This window comes from Malurus melanocephalus, unplaced genomic scaffold, assembly GCF_030028575.1.
Source record: "Malurus melanocephalus ecotype Western Australia unplaced genomic scaffold, MMel_1.1 scaffold_128, whole genome shotgun sequence".
NCBI classification, from domain to species: domain Eukaryota; kingdom Metazoa; phylum Chordata; class Aves; order Passeriformes; family Maluridae; genus Malurus; species Malurus melanocephalus.
Genome location: NW_026623360.1, coordinates 1428647 through 1446876, shown reverse-complemented (window position 1 = coordinate 1446876; position 18230 = coordinate 1428647). Strand labels below are relative to the sequence as shown.

Genomic DNA, 18230 nt, shown 5'->3' with positions numbered 1-18230 from the left:
AAAGAAAAAGAAAGCTAGTTCTCGTGACTGTTCCCGTGGCTGTTGGATCTGGATTGTTGCCTTGTTTGTAGCATCTCGGTTAAACAAGTGGTGGAAAGTGCCATGTGATTGTCACACCAGATGCGTGCTGCAAATAGCAGGCAGTTAAAGGTAACTGCAAACAAGCCAAAACAGCAAGCCAATTTTGGCCCACTTACTCAACTGACACATATACATATATATATATATTTATTTTTTTTTCTCCTGGATCCACTCACAATTATTCACTGWTCACCAGAAGAGCAGGTATTAATGAATGGATCAGCATGCTCAAATCAGCACAAAAATCAATTGCTCCTACCTTAGGGACAATGAATTGGATTGTACTAAATTATTTTTTCTTTGCATACTTTATCCAGAGGAAGCAGAATTTTCCAAGGCTGATTTTTTATTTGTGCAGTTGTTTTTGTTATAGTAGAGTATGAGTGGAACAGCCAGATGCATAAGGCGATTCYCCACAGCCACACCATAGGCAGAGGGGAGAAGACCCAGGATTCCTAATTCAACCCTGTGCTGATGTCTTGACTGAGGATGAACAAGGGTGGGAAAAGGTGTGTGGGGGCGGGATTTTTCATACTTGAATCATGACATCTATTTTGGGATGGCTGAAGTGTGYCTGCAAAAACTCTGGCAGGTCTTTTATTTTCCAAACTTTTATTACTCAGTATGAGGTAGTGTGACCTGCTAATGGTCAGTTCCAATAGGTGCACACCCAAATCTCTTCAGGACAAAGCAGCCCACAGTGGGAATGTCACCAAGCAGCRTGTCCCAGTCTTCACTAGTTTGTGTGCACAAGGTTTATACAGGAAGCATCATCAACATGTTTGTGTCTTACATGTTTTGTTAGGATATATAAACATTTCCCCATAGTTTCCAGGTAGTGTCAGAGGAGCTCAGAGTAGTGAGTCAGAAGGAAGGCATTATTTTTTGCAGTCCTGTAGCAAATAGCCCAGATTGAAGGAAWCCCAAGGTTTAGACCCGAGGAAAATTCTGGTTTTATGGCATTAAAACTTTTAAATGAAGTTTGTGTTTGTCTTCCTTGCTTTCTAGCTGCCTGTGGGATAGCAGTTGCTGAGATGTACTAAAGGTCTGTGGTGATGTAGGTGCCTCTTCCTCAAGGACAAAGACAGGAAGTTTTCTAGMCTGACCCAAACCACCAACATATTCTGGCAATTTTAACAGCCTGAACTCAAACTCCTTTTGTCCTGTGAATTGCTGTTTTCATCCCTAGGACTGCTCACAAAACAGCTAAGATAGTTTGATTTCCCATGATGAATCAGAGAGAAGACTCAGGGATTTTTCCTGTTCTGATACAAATTCATGGCCTGTGAGTATATTGGTAGTGACTTCTCCTCAGCAAATGCCCTTACTGAACTCTTCCTGCCCTGATGGTGCAGTCCTGRATGTACAGCCCCAAGACTCTCTCCTCCTGCTTCCCCACTTCCTCTTCATAAAGCACTGAATTCCCAGCTCTCTCCTTCAGCTTTAATAATAACAGTAACGTCACTGGCAAAACAGGCAGGAAGATGATACATGCACAAAGAGTGACCAACACCTAAAYATCTGACTTAGGGCTGTTAAAATGTCAGGCCACGGGCATGTGACAAACCCCACGTTCTGGATTTGTTTGCTAGAGGAGGAACTGGAAATGGTGTTGGYTGATTTTCCTACCTTGGACTGCCAGCACAAAGTGGTCCTCCACAGACTTTCAAAACAATATATTTTCTCTTAACCCAGAGTGCCAGAACAGCTCCGAGCACGTACTGTACTGCTGTGTCTGGAGGTCATGTGGGTGCATTCTAAAAGGGATTTCCCAAGCGCTGCCAATGCTGTAGCCATAGGAGCAGGAGACAAAAATATTTGCACAGATTCTGGGGGCAGGGCTTGCAGCCTGTGCTGTACTACACAGTCCTCCTACTTATAACTCTGTTCTCCCTTGGGTATTTCTTTCACTATTACCTCCCCCTGGGTACTTTATTTGTGCCTCTGCAGACTGACTTTTTTTTTATTTATTTTTTTAATCTTCAGTGTGGATTCTGCATATCAAAGCCTCTTTTGTCAGAAAACTTGTGCTTTGTGATCTGARTGGTGATTAAACGACAGATGGCATACCTGAAGGCATTTGAGATTCTGGACTGCTTGCTGCCATCCATGGCACATTCCTTGCCTGGTGTCTCTCCTATATCCCTCGTGACTGGTCACCAGTTTCTCTTGGCACTGGATCTGTAGTACCTTCAGAGCCAGTATGGGCACATTGGTCTTGGATGAGGGCACAGGGTTAGTCACTCGTCTAGTAAACAATGTCTAATTGTGTAAATGTTTTCCTTTCCTCTAGGAAAGGGCTCTGTATTGTCTATGCTGAACTGCTATTCTCTACACTGCTCTGTTCTCTAGCGTTTCTTATTATTTTACAAAAAAAGCTCCTCATTCTTCCCAAACATCTTGTATGATCCAGCCTCAGCTGAAGGTGCTTTAATGCATACAAATGATTTCGTGAGGAGATTAAGGAACATACCTTGCTCCGTGATCAAAAGCAGCAGTAAAGCACAAAACCCCAGACCTGAAAAGCAGAGTCTGAAATCCCCTTTGTTCCAGCCAGTGACTGGGAGTGGCCTGTTGGGGCCGGGCATCATTGTTCCTGTGAAAACAAAGGAACGACAACAGCAGCCGGGCCAGTGGGGTGTTTTTGAAAACCGGTTTTTCTCAAGTGCTCTGTGTTTTAGGGGAACCTAAGGGTGGCACTGTTACCAAACAAGTTAGCATTTCTTGAAAAAGCAGCCTGTGCAGCGTGTGGGGAGGAAAATTGCTTTAAACGGATTTAATCCATGAACTAATTAACGGATGRTGGGCAAACTCTGGGTGATGCCCTTGTATTAGAGAAACAAATAAGGAGTTTAGGGACTGACATGCTTCAGTGCTCTTATTCCTCAGAGAGAAATTTATTGTTGAGACCTGGACACAAAGAATGCAGAATTTATTAACCACAAAGACACAGAAACCAGAGATGAAGAAGAAACTAACAATTACTGAGACTATCTGGGAAAAAGATAGTAAAAAGACTAAAAATGCAGGCTAATTAGCATGAGAAGGAATTGAAGCATGCTTTAATGACTGCTCCTGCACTGGGACTACTCGACTTGCCAGGCAGGATTGCTGCCCTGTGGAGCAAGTACCCATGGCACGTTAARTGCCTGCACAGCTCAGAGTTTGCAGGCAGGAGGAGTGGGATGTTCCCCCTGGAAACCACTGTGAAGACTTCCAGGGAGTTTCTGAGCTTGACGGTACTTGACACATGTTTATCAAGCTCAAATGTCTCTGCTGCTTCAGGCTTTTACTGTGGAGTAAACAAGAGCCTTCCAGGAAATGTTCTGCAGCTTGGTGAAGTCAGGCCTGGACAGCACTTCAGAGAGCAGCTGATAAAATAGGTCACTCTAACAGGTGTTCCACAAACAGTTATTATTATTATTATTATTATTATTATTATTATTATTATTTCAAAGCCAGGTTGGATGGGGTTCTGAGCAATCTGTTCTAGTGAAAGATGTCCCTGCCCTTGCCAGGGGGTTTGAACTTGATCATCTTTAGAGACCCTTCCAACGCAAACCATTCTATGATTCTAAGATTGAAGAATACTGTATAGCACAAGAATCATAAACTTATGTGTCACTTCACTTAGTCCATTCCAATTTATCACTCACTAATAATACAGTTAGGCACTGACTAGACTTTTTAGGAAGAAGTTTGTGACCTCAAAATCAAGACCCTCATTAAATTCCTTTAGATACAAAATTCCAGTGACTGGGCAAGGTTTGGAACATTATTGAAGATATTTTGGTTGTTTAATTCAGCTTTATTCTGTCCCTGAAGCTATCTTGTGAACCTTCTCTAAAATTTTCTGTGGTTGTAATCTCAGCAGCAGTTAGGTTCCTAAACATGTTTGGGACCTTGTCCATGTTAAACCTTATCCAACACTGTCCTGTTTCTTCTTATCTACAAAATAACTGTRTTTTCTGTATTTCACAGGAAAGAAGACCAGCATATTAGGTAAAGTGGGAATTGGGTACTTCAGCAGGAAGGGCCATGCAGGCATTTCAAAAAGATGTGACCTGTGCATTCATATCAACATGAACATATACATTCAATTTATTAATGGCTGAATATATCATCATGTGATATTTGATGTCATTGCGTTTTAATGTTTTCAGATGCTGAATCCAGGGTAGAGACAASACTGACACAGTTCAACACTCACCTTCTCCTGACTGCCTAATCAAAGATTTTACAGATGGGCCACTCCTATGTCCATCCAGTTTGATTAATATTTCTGGATGGTTCAACATATTTGTATTGACCAAGAGAGACTCTCAGATTACTCTGTCTGAGAAATAACTTGCATGTTTTACATGGTCTTACATCAATTGATTTGGTTTTGACAGCAACATTAGGAATTAGTAAACAAGACTATATGAATACATTGAAAATATGATTGAGCTTTATTTTAGAGGTAGTGTTCTTTCTCCTCCCCTTRTTTGATCTGTTGGTACATATATAATATTTTGAATTCAAATGTAAGAGCTCATGCCTACTATTTCACAATTGCTTTATATACCATTCAAAACCAGACTCTGTTCATTCCATGTATCCATTTAGGGCACACTCTGTACACACTGTCTGTATGCRTGCTGTCTTTTACTTACATGCAGATAATTTCCTTTTGTTATTATTTTGTTTTTAATTTACTGTAAGTGGTTGGCACTTTCCAGAAGTTTGGTGTTATTACGGGATCATAATAGACCTTTGCAATTGTAAATGTCTTTTTTTTTTCTTTTTCTTCCTATTTTGAAGACCATTTGAAGACCATTTGAAGACCATTTTGAAGACCATTATCTCTGCCATCCTGAGGGAATTTAGGCTAAAGGCAAGTGGAATAAGACTGTGTCTGCAGTAACCTTGCAGATCACCAGCCTACAAAATGGCTCAGCACCTTGATGCTGCTGCCTGCTTATTTGTTCAAAGTGTGATACTAGTGTTGTGTGTTTGTAATAAGTGGGCTTAGAGAATGCAAATTATCTCAGGGAGGTATCAGGAAGCGCCATTAAGCTATGCTAGATTTGCAAATATTTGGAATTTTAGTTACTTTTTCTCCCCTTTCTCAATTGACTAAGGAAGTTAATCTGAATTTCTTAAAACCCTGCCCAGCTGTGTTAGTCTCTGCAKGTAACCATCCTGTATGATTTGCTGTGAAGTAAAACCAGACATTAGTGTCCTGGGAGGGCTGACTGGGCATCCTTGCCCTCGGCAGACGCTTGTGGCTTTTCCTCCGGCACTGGATCCAGGTCTGGCACCTTCTGCCCCGCCTTGGCGACTGTGAACCTGCTCATGTGCAGAGCTTCCTCGTACACGGGAGGGGTGTCTGCTGCCGAGAGGGGAGCTGGTCCCTGGGCAGCGTTGTGGGAGTGAGCCACCGCCAATATCCTCCTGGCAGCAGGCCCAAACACTGAGTGGAGAGCTGCAAGAGAGGAAACCCAAGATGTTTGCCTCACCCTGAAAGSATCATGTGATTAGAGCAGGGCAAGGATATCTGCAGGACACAGGCTTTTCTTCTCCCCACAGCCAGAATGATTTCGTTGCCCTGCCCCTTCAGTCTTCCCTAAAAGGAATGTGTGTGAAATCCTGCTGGCAACATCCCACAATTACTCTCTCCTGAAATGCCACTGAAAACTGTAGCTGCCCTTWTTCCACCCAAACACGTCTCACAGCTGAGCACCTTAATTTGTAGCCTGTACTGAGGTCGCTTTCCCTCCATCCTGCCATGAACCTCCCTCTGTCAGCCTCGGTGTGTCCCCGGCTGGGCTTTACAGTGCAGCCCCTCTCTTCACAGGGTKTTGAAGTGCCCAGGATCTGGAAGGCCAACTCACAAGTGATGGTGCTCTGGAGGGTGCTGTCGTGGTCAAACGCAATGACCGTCACCTCGTAGGGCTGAGGGCCCGACTCGTCCCCTGTGCGATGGCAGTGGAAGCAGCACCTCACGCAGACAGAGACCAGGCCACACAGGAGCACSAGCCCCCCGATCACCAGCACCAGCCTGGAAAGGGAGGGGACACACAGTGAGCACAGAAGGATTCTGTTTGCAGGATACTTCTTAATGTCTCTGACTGCTTACAGTATGGCTAACCTCAAAGCTAAACAAAGTCACCTGGGGCCTTGTCCAGCAGAGTTTGGACAGTCTGCAGGGATGCAGATCCCTTGTCCTCCCCAGGCACCTGTTCAAGTTCTGTACCATCCTCAGGGGAAGCATTCTTTCCCTGTCTAATCAGAATTTTCTTGTCTGCAGCTTGGTCAGCCACCGTAGGTGCTTCTACTGAGCACCTCTGAGAGGTCTCTGTCTTTATCTTCTCTCAAAAYCCCCCTTTAGGTAGTGGAAAACTGCAATTATGCTGCCCCCACAGCCTCTTCCAGGCCGAAGAAACCTGGTTCTTTTTATTTGCTCTCCAGGGGACTGATTTCAGTTTGTCAACATCAGTTTTGTACTAGGAGACAAAAACTAGTTATTCCAGACATCTCATCACAAGTGACAGAAAGGAAAAGCTCGATCTAGCAATTTTCTGTCTGTACCCTTACTAAAGCAGCCTTCTAATAGTCAACAACTACGATTCTTTTGGATCTCACCCTGCTGAGAATGACTAAGAAATCAGACAGAAATTATTTCAAAAGTGAGTCTTTTCAAAGGCATATTGTGCCACGAGTGCCTTATTAATATAGTTCATATGACTAAATATGTGAAATGAAAATGGAGCCTGGWAGGTCAACTTTTGTTAAAGACAATGAGACAGCTGAGGGGTTGCTTTCCTCCTGTACAGCATTAGAGCATCCCAAGGAAAATTGGAGGGTGGCATCACACATGAGCAGGTCACATTTAATCCCATCCTTTGCTACTGGAACTGTCTAGAGATGCAGATAGTCAGARTAAACATGTTATCTTACCAGATATACCACAAACGGTCCCATTCTGTACCTGAACAGCTGAAGAGAAGAGGGTACAAGAAATAATTATCCACAGAATACCAAATAAATGGAAAGATCCCTGTGGTAYCCTTCTCCATCTCCCCTCATGCTCCTCACTTACTGTCCAGCTTCCAAAAGGCACAATGATGAGAAACACGTTGCGCTTTGTGGAAGACACAGTTGTCCAACCTCATCARTATCCCTGTTAGTTGTGTTTCCCTTCTGTTGGCTTTATCTCTTTATTGTTTTCCTGATATTTATGCTTGCCCACTTCCATTTGCAAACCTTAGAGATCTGAATTCCCATTTGGTTTTTTGTTTTTGTCAATATATAATTTTGATTATTCTTACCAATTACATTGATAGTAGTATTCATCAAAGCAGTATATTTCYAACCATTTTTTCAAGGGAAGTTAGATTCAAAATTCCTAATCTCAGCCAATTAAAATTACATCAGAAAGCTCTTAACTATTGCAGTAATGCAAATAGACAGTAGGATAATACCACATGGAGGAGATGTTGGTCAATAAAATAGGAATCGATACACTCCACATTCAAAGTAATGATGATTTTACATTATTTTTTAGTACAATCAAATAAGCTTTTCTGGAAAATGTCAACCATCATGTCATAACACCCATATCTACTATTGCTTTTGTTGTTCATTGTTTTCTCACAAAAAGAGCAAGATTGACAAATGCTTACAATTCAGCGTTGAGGCAGCCTTCCTCACCTCTTACATGGGGGAACTAGAAGRAAAAAAACAGAAAAGACATAGGTAGAGAGAATGAAATCTTTGTCAAATGCATCTTTTATATATTACCTGGACTGTTACAAGTCTGGATCTCCTACAGTAAGGACTTACTTTTATCTATCTTCCATTGTTTCTATCCTATATTTTTTGCTGTAGATTTGAAGTTACAGTGATACCAACTGCATTGTTTCATATATTAATTTACTGCAGTCCTTAAAATCCTATTTAGTACTGTTCTTAMYTTYATCCTCYCCACAACTTTCCCTTTCTCCACCAYAAGCCATGTWTATACTTCTYCATGCTCAAATATTATGAAAATTTWAATACCCTGCTTCATAYTGTACCYACTYYGGCTTGAAAACTGCTCTGTCCCTCCAGCAGTCCTACCCTTCTGAATCCTTTTTCTTGGGTACCCTGACATCTGAGTTGCCATCTCTGGAATAGCAGCAAATACTATCTTYTCTGKGTGKGCCTTTTATATGTCCAGCTCTTTCTAMYATCAGGGAAATTATTATGACTAATGGCCCTCCATCTTTCTAAGGTAACTCCATAATCGAGCAGAGACCCCATAAAGAGGAATGTCAGTGGTGACTTACCCATAAGAAACACCCTACAACAAAGTAGATCATGTCTGAGTTATGCATCCCTGTAAGGTGTTTCTGTGGCCTCTTGGTGTCTCAAGYTGCTTGGAGTCTTCTTGTCTTTTCTACTTTCAGTTCATCCTCMCCAGTCCAGTAGCCAGGAGAAGGAGCAGGTTCTGTACTGTGTGTTGAATCCAATCTCTTCCTCCTACTCTACCTCTTTCTGCCCTTCAGGTTTTTGCTTTCCCTCTTTCCCTTTTGTCACTGGCAATTCCTGATTGTTTCTGCCTGTCTGTTTTTGTTATTCTACTGGGCTGCTTCTCTTCCTCTTTTGAAGGGATTTCTAAAGCCTTCCAGTCAGATCAGGAGAAGAGCAGTGGCTACAGGTTCTTACTTTAGATGTTTAACTAGTTCAGTGAAGGGCATCATGAGATCTCTGCAGACCTGACCCTTCCCTTCTATGAGCAGAAAAGGGTCTCTGAGTTTGTTCATTCCCAATTATTTCTCTCTCCGCCCCTACCCTGAGGGGAGTGGGTTGAAGGTCATGTTACTGACCTGTTTAAATGGAGTTCAGATCCCTCTCCATTCTCCAGTACCTTTTTCTGCCCCTGCACTCACATTGTCCTGCCTCTGTGAATCCAATCTACTGAACTGGAAATGAAAGAATTTGCCATGTAATAACTATATCCAGCATTATATAGACACACATATACGTATATGCAGTTATATGTATATGTAGATATATGAGGGTGTATATATGCAACATATATGGGTGCATATGCATCTATATCTATATATCTATTTCTGTATCTATATCTATACCTATTTCTATATCTACCTACTCATATGCAGCAACTCTTGTACCTCCCATTTTAAGGCTCAGCCATCATCCCTCTTACCTGCTCTTGTCCTGCTGTGCCAGTCCKGCAGCTGAGAGTTTACTCACAGGTCCCACTCCCAAATTTCCTGCATGGCCAGCCAAATCCCCCTGAATTCCTTGCAGGACATGGAATACATATTGATTCTCCTGTCCTGGATATTATTTGTCCTGCAGCTGGTTATACTCACAGGTTCCATTCAATGACCCATAAATTGTCTCTGTCTTGTAGAATTGCTTAAAAATTCTGTTAATGCTCACAGCCATKCAGAGTTTTATTACAGGCATGTAATTGTGTTCTCCTAATCTTTCTCTTTTGAATAACTGAGACATAAAAAAATGCTCTGCACTAATGTGTAACTATTTGTGTTTGGGAACCACCTGGGACCAGTGCATTAATGTTTTTTMAAGGCAGGATAGCAGTGAGTGAGACTTGTTGCCCCTTGTTACAATCACAGTCCTTTCACATTAAACTGGTGAATCATTAGCCCTGGTGGTGCCTCTTGGAGTTGCAGAGCAGAACCAATGGATTCATGAATATAATGTRTTCTCCCAAGGCAAGCTAAAACCCATTTGCCATTCTCTAATTATAAAAAAGCAATGGTGCAGTATAAACATGTCTTAGCAGTAGTTTATCCATCCATCCATCCTAGACTGCTGGAAGAAGGTTTCTGAGTCCTGATGTACAGTAAGAAATAAAAAAAACCCATGAAAAAACATGACTTATTGATGTGGTATTTACATGGGAATTGACCAATATTCTTTTTGTCACCTTCTTCTAAATTCTTTTGTATATTATAGAAGTCTTAGAAGCAAAGATCCAGCAGAACTGTAAAACAGCTTTCTTTGTATGCATAGCGTCTGAAACTGCTGGGATTCAATGCGGGAAACAAGTACAAATTACCAGTGTTTTTCAGGGCTTTTCATTATCAATGTGATAATGCAATAGATAAACACTTGATTTTAGCTGAAATTCAGTCATTTGATAATCTCAAATTTTACAAGGATCCWACTGGAGAAACACCAGATAAAGTGCCAAAAAATTTCCCTAAAGAAAAAGCAGCAGTATGACATAACATTGACCTCCTCCAAAAGGATATAGTAATTAATTCTAACTGAAACTTATTRATTACTATTCTTCAATTTCTATGGCATTGCTGTGCTTCCAGTGTTACCAAGAAKAGGTAAAAATACAAACTCCTTAACAGCAGGCATTCTTTATTCAGCTGGATACATGAAGGGATGTCCTCTGAAATATTTTGCATGGTGAATACAGGAAAACCTCCTGTTTGGATACTTTATTTTACACTTTATCATTGATTTGATAAATTTGGTAATGATTTCCCTGAAATCTTTAATTGTGCATCATCCTCTCTGCAGATGTGTTTTTCTGTCCTGGGGTCTCCTTGGTGGTCCCTGATGGTTGGTGACCCCAATGCCTGGTGAACTGGTAGAAGTTGGCACAACTGGGCTGGTTGCTTTCCAGTTGTTCTTCCTACAGAATAAGCACTGTGCAGTTCCATAGGCCAGTAGTTTTCCAAGAATGATCATTGCATTAATCCACCAGCTGCAAACAATTCTTCATCTGGCAACATTCCCCCCTTTAAGGCTTGTGAAGCTTGTCTTTAACTGTTTCAGGAGGCAGCCTTTTCCTGTTTATGGGGTTGTCTTTTAAACAAATTGGAAGTTATACTGTTACTGATTTTTCTATTTCAGTCATTCCCACACTAAGCACAGGGTTTTGGAGATATCATAGACTAAATTCCCCTATGGGTTTTGTTGTATTTTTTTCCCATTACTTTCCTCCTTAGTGGAGGTGGAACTATAACCTGTTGGCTGCTTGTTACCCACCATCTGTCTTGATTCTTAGTGGCTTTTAACATATCTGCTGAACGTTGGTTTTCACTGGCAGAATTAGGCTTAAATTCAGATACGTCAATTTTTTTTTTGTGGCACTAAATCTGGGATGACTTTTTCAGCTACTCCTCCTCAAGCTGGTTCCCACTATCACATTAGATTGTCCAGGTGCATAGGCTTTGCAATGCATCRCTGCAACCTCCTTTGGTTTTTGAATTTCTTTCAGAAGTTGTACAATTTCTTCTTTATRTTTAGTAGATGATCCTTGAGTGGATAGCAGTTCTCTTGCCTTTCATGTAAATCCATGAGCATAAATTACACCAAATGCATAACTAGGATCAATCCAAATACTCACTTTTTTTTTTTTTTTGCCTGCTGCCAAGTTCAGTGCTTATTTTAGTGCTATTGTCTCTGTTTTTGGGGCTAACATATTAATTGRTGAAGTTTGAGCTTCTGGTATCTCAATGGCAGTCACCTCTGCATATCTTGCCATACAGTTTCCGTCTTTCACAAAAATGCTGCCAGCTGTAAATAATTCTAAATCAGGAATCTCTACTGGTTCATTCTGCAAGTCAGTTCTGCTGGAATATACATGTTCCATGGTTTGGAGATGTGCCAGGGCTCCCTCATCCACTGTCTCTAGACTGAGAAACATAACTCGATTCATCATCTGTAATTCCTCATCATCCTGTTCCAAAAGCACAGGTAGGTATTTGAGAATCCTGCTGGGGGATAGGCAATGCCCCTCCTTTTGCTCTAATATGGACATCATTATGTGGGGGACAAAACCAGTGATATGCTGTCCAGTCCTGAGCTTCCTGACTTCTTGGATCAGTAGAACAGTTGCCGCAATCTCTTGCAAGCATCCCAGCCACCCTTGCTCACACTGTCCAGCTGTTYGGAGAAACAGCCCACAGGTCTCCTCCAGGTTCCCAACTTCAGCATCAGGACTCCCAGGTCCCCTCGACTTCTTTGARCATTCAATTTYCCCAATAAATCTCTCCCCAACGAGGGGATTGGGCATTCAGGCATATATAGAAACTGACAAGTAATCCAATTCTTTCCTAATTTAGATTTCATGGGTTGTAAAAAGGAACGAGTTTSACTTTTCCCTGTAGCACCAGTTACATTTACCACATTGTGTAAATTTACCACGTTTACCCATTTACATTTACCAATTTACAGTTTACCACATCCTTACCCAACTTTCCTTTACATGTATTCAATACAGAATAAGTTGCTCCTGTGTCTACCAAAAATTTCACTTCTTTCCCCAGACTCAGGGGTTCAGCTGGGATGGAATGCCCCGTTTCCCTTCAATCTTCATGTTCTAATCTAACAGCCTGTGAGGCAGGGTCCAGTTTCCTAGCCTGCGGGCATTTTGTCTTCCAAGCCCCTTTTCCTTACCAAGTGCACTCTGGTCTTTCCCTAATCGTAGTCGGGAAAACGGTGCGGGCGTCCCGTCTCCTCTTTCCCTAGTTCCTCCTCGCCTTCCTCKTTCCCTGCCCGTTGGACAGTCCCGTAGCACCCTCTAGAGTTGCAAGTAGGTTCTCGTTTTTCCCTTCTCGCCTGTCTCATTTCTTTTTCCCTGTCCCTGCTGTGATATGCTTTCCACGCTTCATCTAACAACTTTCCTAAGCGACACGAGTCCACTCCTTCCAGTTTCTGGAGTTTCCTTCTAATATCTGGGGCCGACTGYCCTACAAATATAGTTGCTAACTATACAGCCCCCCACAGGATTCTCAGGATTCAGATTAGAGTATTTTCTGGCAGTCACCTTCRATCGTTCCATAAAAGTTGTGGGGAATTCAGTCCTGTCCTGCTTTACCTCGTTTTACAGTTCTTACAGTTTTGACCAGTTCATGGCTTTCGGTATAGCCTGCTTTACACCAAATAATGCCCATCTCTGGTACCTTGCTAAACAATCTCCAGCCCAGGTAAAGTAGGGTCCCTCCCACCTTGGGTCTGTTAAAGGAAGATTCTGTTCTACAGTTCCTTCTAAGTCTCCATGAGCATGTGCCCCCTCCAACTGCTTTCTGCCCACGGTCAAAATAATATTTTTTCCTGTACTAACCAACGATATATTTAACACAATTTATGTATCATTCCGGTCAGGGTCCTGACTGATCACCACCCTGTSAACCAGACCATGGCACTGAGTGCCACATCCAGTTTTCCTTAAACAGCTCCTGGGATGGTGACTCCACCACCTCCCTGGGCAGTTCATTCCATTCCTACTTCACCGAATTATTTTTAGGTTTTTTCACATGTCAGGATAAGGGCAGCCCCTTGCTTTCTGCCTTCTTTCCATTTCTCCACTGCTTTAGCTTGAACTTCTTAATAACATTTCCCCCCAGTCAACCTTGCAGACAAATGGTGCATGAAATTATCCTGTGGAGTGGGACCAGAAAGGCTTTGGCAAACACTGATTTTAACTGTTCSTTCTAAAAGCTGCAGAGAACACAGGCTGTTGAAGAAACAAAACTTTTTCCTTCAGTGACTGGTACTGAAGCAATGCCACATGTTGTGCTAATTCCCTTGATTCAGCCGCATAACACAAAGGAAAGCAAGTACTAGAGTTGCCTGGCATAGTCCCAAAAAAAGCAAGACAGCAGCTAGTGGAAAATGATGAAAACAAGTGCATTTTTATACAGCTGGAGACTAATGAACTGAGCTTTAAGTCCACCAACCAGTTTTTAATGACTGCGTATGCCAATGTCCAAGAATCCTGAAAAGTCAGAGTGCAGGATTGTACAAATTCACTGCTAGCTTATCCACGAAGGCCATCATAAGCGGGAAAATATACTATACATGTCCAATTTCATGTGACAGTGGTGTCACTTGTGTGCTTTCTATTGCAATTCAGATTTATTTACACTTGAAAGAGGGTCACACACCAAAGTGAAATGAAGAAATAAAGATACAGAGAAAAAACTGAAGGGCCAATCGATTAACTTTTCCCATGAATCTGGGAAATGATGCTGATGTTGCTTTTCTTGGGAGCACAGAAAGAAACTCCGACCTGGAAATAGCAGTTCAATGGGTGCATCAGCTAGTTATTTATGATTGATCTGTATGTGTCAGACGGCAACAGGTAAAAGCACAGTTTATTTCTGTTGATGCAAGGACAATGCTTTCGTAACTACAGAGGACCCAGAGATCAGCACGGCCCCCCTTCATTTGTGCTCACTTGTTCTCTCTCTCAGTAAACTTGATGCCTCTGCAGTCCACCCCTATTTAGGACACAGGGTTTTACTTCATTCTGTTTGTACAAGGTGTGCAACACAAAAAGCAAGGGGCCTCCTGGAGGAAAGGAATTGACTGAAAATGCACTATCTTTCCTATCTGGGTTGTGATGTGGTTGTTTCAGACAGAGTGGCCAAGGTCCCTTTGCTGATAGCAGGAAGCTGACCTTGCTTCTTCAGGGAAACTGCTGCTATTTCTCAGCACAGAGGAAAATTAGCARCTTTCTAGTCTGAGGTGACTACCCTGCCTGGAACTTCCATAAATCTAAAACCAGACTCCAGAGTTTCCCATTATTTCATATGGATGCAGGTTTGAACTTACCCCTCCCATCTCTGCAGGAGAAGAGCAAGTGGTGGAGAGCTGGCATCCTATGTGACTTGAAGGGAAGGGCTTGGAGTTTTTATGCAAATAATAGCTGAGACTCTTGGACAGCACAATCTGCAGACTTTCCCTCTCTATTTYCACCTACAGATTAAAATAATCTCTCTCTTAGGCTACACAGGTAGTCCCATCCCTTCTGGGAGGTAGGATGTGCAACAAGTCCCAAAAATCTGTGTCTACAAATACATTGCCAGATTGGGACTAYGGAGTACACGACTCACCTGTCTTTAGGATGAGAGGTATGCCCTATTATACTAGACATGTGGAGCAGATGGAGTGGGGAATGCAAAAACCCACAGAGGAGATGGTCAGGGTCATCCTGAGGCAGACATTTACATGCTTGGGAAACACCGATGACAGAAGCTTCTGTGCCGAAAATGGGACCCTTTCACCTAAATCTAGAATCTCACCTCTCTAGACAYCCCATTCTAGAGTCTTACCCCAAATCCACTAAAAATGCCATGGTAAACAGTGCAACAGAACCCAGATTTGCTAGAGTCCAGGCCAGGTAATTTGCCRGTATTGTTTACCTACATCACTTTCTATCCGTCCACTTTAAGCTTGGTTTTGTTCATACAAGTGACAGAGATTCCTTGTTTCATGCTTTCATTTTAAGATTAAAATCATTCATTTATGACCATAAATTAATGTAATSCAGAACTGATGTTCACTCTGCAGATTTAATGCAGGATTTCCTCATATCCAAATATCTTCATTTTCAGAAAGGAATGTAATTTATTTCAAGAATCTGTAGTAATTAATACAAGTAGATAGGGTTCCTAATTGCTTCAAAATGTGGCAAGACCTTGGTGCTATCATGTGTCAGGAAGCAGTAGTGCAATTCCTGAGAAAACAGGTTTTTTTCCATTTCATTTAGGTGCTTGTTTGTTTTTTGTTTTTTTTTTCTCCTATGTCTCCTCTATTTCCTTTAGCAAAAGAGGTAATAGCAAGCATATTACAAGACTCATTCTCAGGAGAAATTAGAAGAATGGGTGGTGAAACACTGGGACAGGCTGCCCAGAGTACTTGTGGATGTCCCATCCCTGGAAGTGTCCAAGGCCAGATTGGATGGGGCTTGGAGCAACCTGGGCTAGTGGAAAGGATCTTTAAGGTGCCTTCCAACCAAAATMATTCTGTGATACTATGATATGGAAACAGCAGTATTTGTCTTCACCTAGAAAAACAGATATTTTCAAGCATCTTTTCCCACAAAAAAAACCCTTTTTTCCTAGCTGGGATCTTTCACACTCCACTCAGTTATAAATGTATCACCTTTCACCAGATTACCCTAGCAAGCTAAACACTGCCAAATGTCAAGACTAAGACGCAACCCTGGTTAGCAAGTTTTCCCCAGAATTTTCAAGCTGATATATTTGCAGGAAGCTAATTAAAAGTTTCTGGGAACCATTGTGGAAGATATCTCCTAAAGCTTATGCTCCTTTAGCCCTGGAGCACAAAAAATATAATGTAACTGTGTGAGTGATCAAAACCCTGCAGTCTTGTCTTTGAATAAATTCACAATAGAAACAAAATTTAATTTCATAAACCTCCAGATATATAATTCTCGTATGAAATTGAATATGGAGATATTGCTAGAAAAGAAGAACACAAAATCACCTGGTGTAAATATCCTTTACTGTTCACTCTTTYCTCACATATTGCAAACTTTGAAGCAAATTAGGATCTGAAACACCAGCTTGTCTTATCATGGCTTAAGTACAAGGCTATCCTTTTTCTTGTGCCTAGTAAAAAYCATGTCTAATTATTTATTCTCACCCACAGAAGAGTAAGGAAAATCCTTCAGAGATTCCAGGCTAGTCAAGAAAAATATTTAGGAAACCTTTCTTGAGCTAAAGGATTATTTTATATTAACATGGCTAAGACCAAGTCTCTTCTAGGAAGTGAATTTTTTTTCAGCGAAATGAAGTGAGAAATGCAGCACTGCCATGGCTACTACTGAATCAGTTTCTCTTTGACCCTAGAGATAACACTTCTTTCCTTGACAGCCTGCAGATTAAAACAAGTGTGCAAAAGAGCAACAGACTCAGTCAAGTCAGCCAACACCATCTCAGCTACCCCTGTTTCCTCTGAGTCCTCACTGTGTCGTCTGCAGAAATTGTTCAGCAATAACCAAGGGCAGCAATTGCTGCAGACAATGTCAGACTCCTCTCAACAACTKCACAGGCAGGAGGAGGTAGATTGTATTGATCAAATAGCTCTGTCAAAGGTCGAAGAATCACAGGATGGAAGGGACCCTAAAGATCATCTAAGGCAAGGATGACAGGGTGAAAATTGTTTGTGCACTTTCTCTGTTAAATGGGCCACCTCAGAGAAACTAGACAGGATTTGTTAGCTGTAAGTGTTCATTAGCAGTCAGCTGGAGCACATGTGGTTAGTGAGTTAGTGACCTGCTGTGGTGAGATACCTGTCTGAGTCAGGACCTTACACCAATCTCTGTTTGTGGAGCAGGCTATTTGCAGCGTTTTAAGCCAGGAGCACCCTTGTGACATGAGGCATTATTCAGACTGCCTGACACAAGAGTTTCTAGCACAGTATTTGTCTAACACATGGCTGAGGACTTCTTTTTGCCCTTAGTGAGTGGTCACTTCTCTATCATCCTACAATGCTCATTTATAAGTAACTGCCTATATGAGGGATGTTCTTCTTGGGAGTTGAGTACAAATTGTAAAATATAAAGAGGCTTCACTGTGTTGTCCAAATTTGGCAAGTTTCCTTGCCTACTGGGAAGGCCTCACTGCAATTATCTGACAACATATTTTATTCTGGCAGAGATCACAGAGTCATAGAATGACTTGAGTTAGAGGGGACTTTAAYGATCACCCTGTTTCAATCCCCCCTTGCATGGGCAGGGACACCTTCCACTATCCTCCCAGATTGCTCCATGCCCAGTCCAACCTGGCCTTGGACACTTCCAGGGATGTGGCAGCCACAGCTGCTCTGGGCAACCTCTGCCAGGGCCTCACCACTCTTTAAATTGAATAATTTCTTCCCAGTATCTAATCTAAACCTAGTCCCTATCTGCACTGTTTCCCAAGTTTCCATTCTGGTCAGCAAAGAGAAATCAGCATTTCTAGGGTGCAATATATCTCAGTCTGTTAATTTCTAAATTAAGTTATCTGCGTCCATAAATGCCTTTGTTTTTCCGCGGGCAAAGTCAGCTGAGAGTGACCACGCTGAATCTCTGTACTCACCTTGTAGGCTGCTCCCAGTTATCACAGAGAAAGCTTTAGTGTCCCCTTGGTGAGCATTAAAGTTGGGCAAGATGAACCTCGGTGTGTCTGACTGYTCCTTTTCAGAAGTGTTTGCAAACTGCGTTGTTTGTTTTCATAGATTATTTGGCTTCTTCTCACCTTGGCCTAGCTTTAGCTAAAAATGGTATGTAGGTAGCTGATTTATGTCAAATACATGCATTCTCTCCTCTCTGACATTAAAAAGAAATGCCAGAGAACAAAGGAAAAAAATTGTCCTTT

At 41.9% G+C, this 18230-nt stretch overlaps 1 protein-coding gene across 1 annotated transcript; it reads right to left on the bottom strand.

Annotated features, from left to right (window-relative positions):
• Positions 1–4259: 4259 nt before the first annotated feature.
• Positions 4260–8812, bottom strand: TMEM52B (transmembrane protein 52B). Its single transcript, XM_057370574.1, has 5 exons — positions 8394–8812; positions 7749–7792; positions 7024–7062; positions 5958–6124; positions 4260–5548 (listed from the first exon to the last, which is right to left on the bottom strand). The coding sequence occupies exons 1-5, from the start codon at positions 8439–8441 to the stop codon at positions 5298–5300; spliced, it is 549 nt and encodes a 182-aa protein (XP_057226557.1). The 5' UTR covers positions 8442–8812; the 3' UTR covers positions 4260–5297.
• Positions 8813–18230: the final 9418 nt, after the last annotated feature.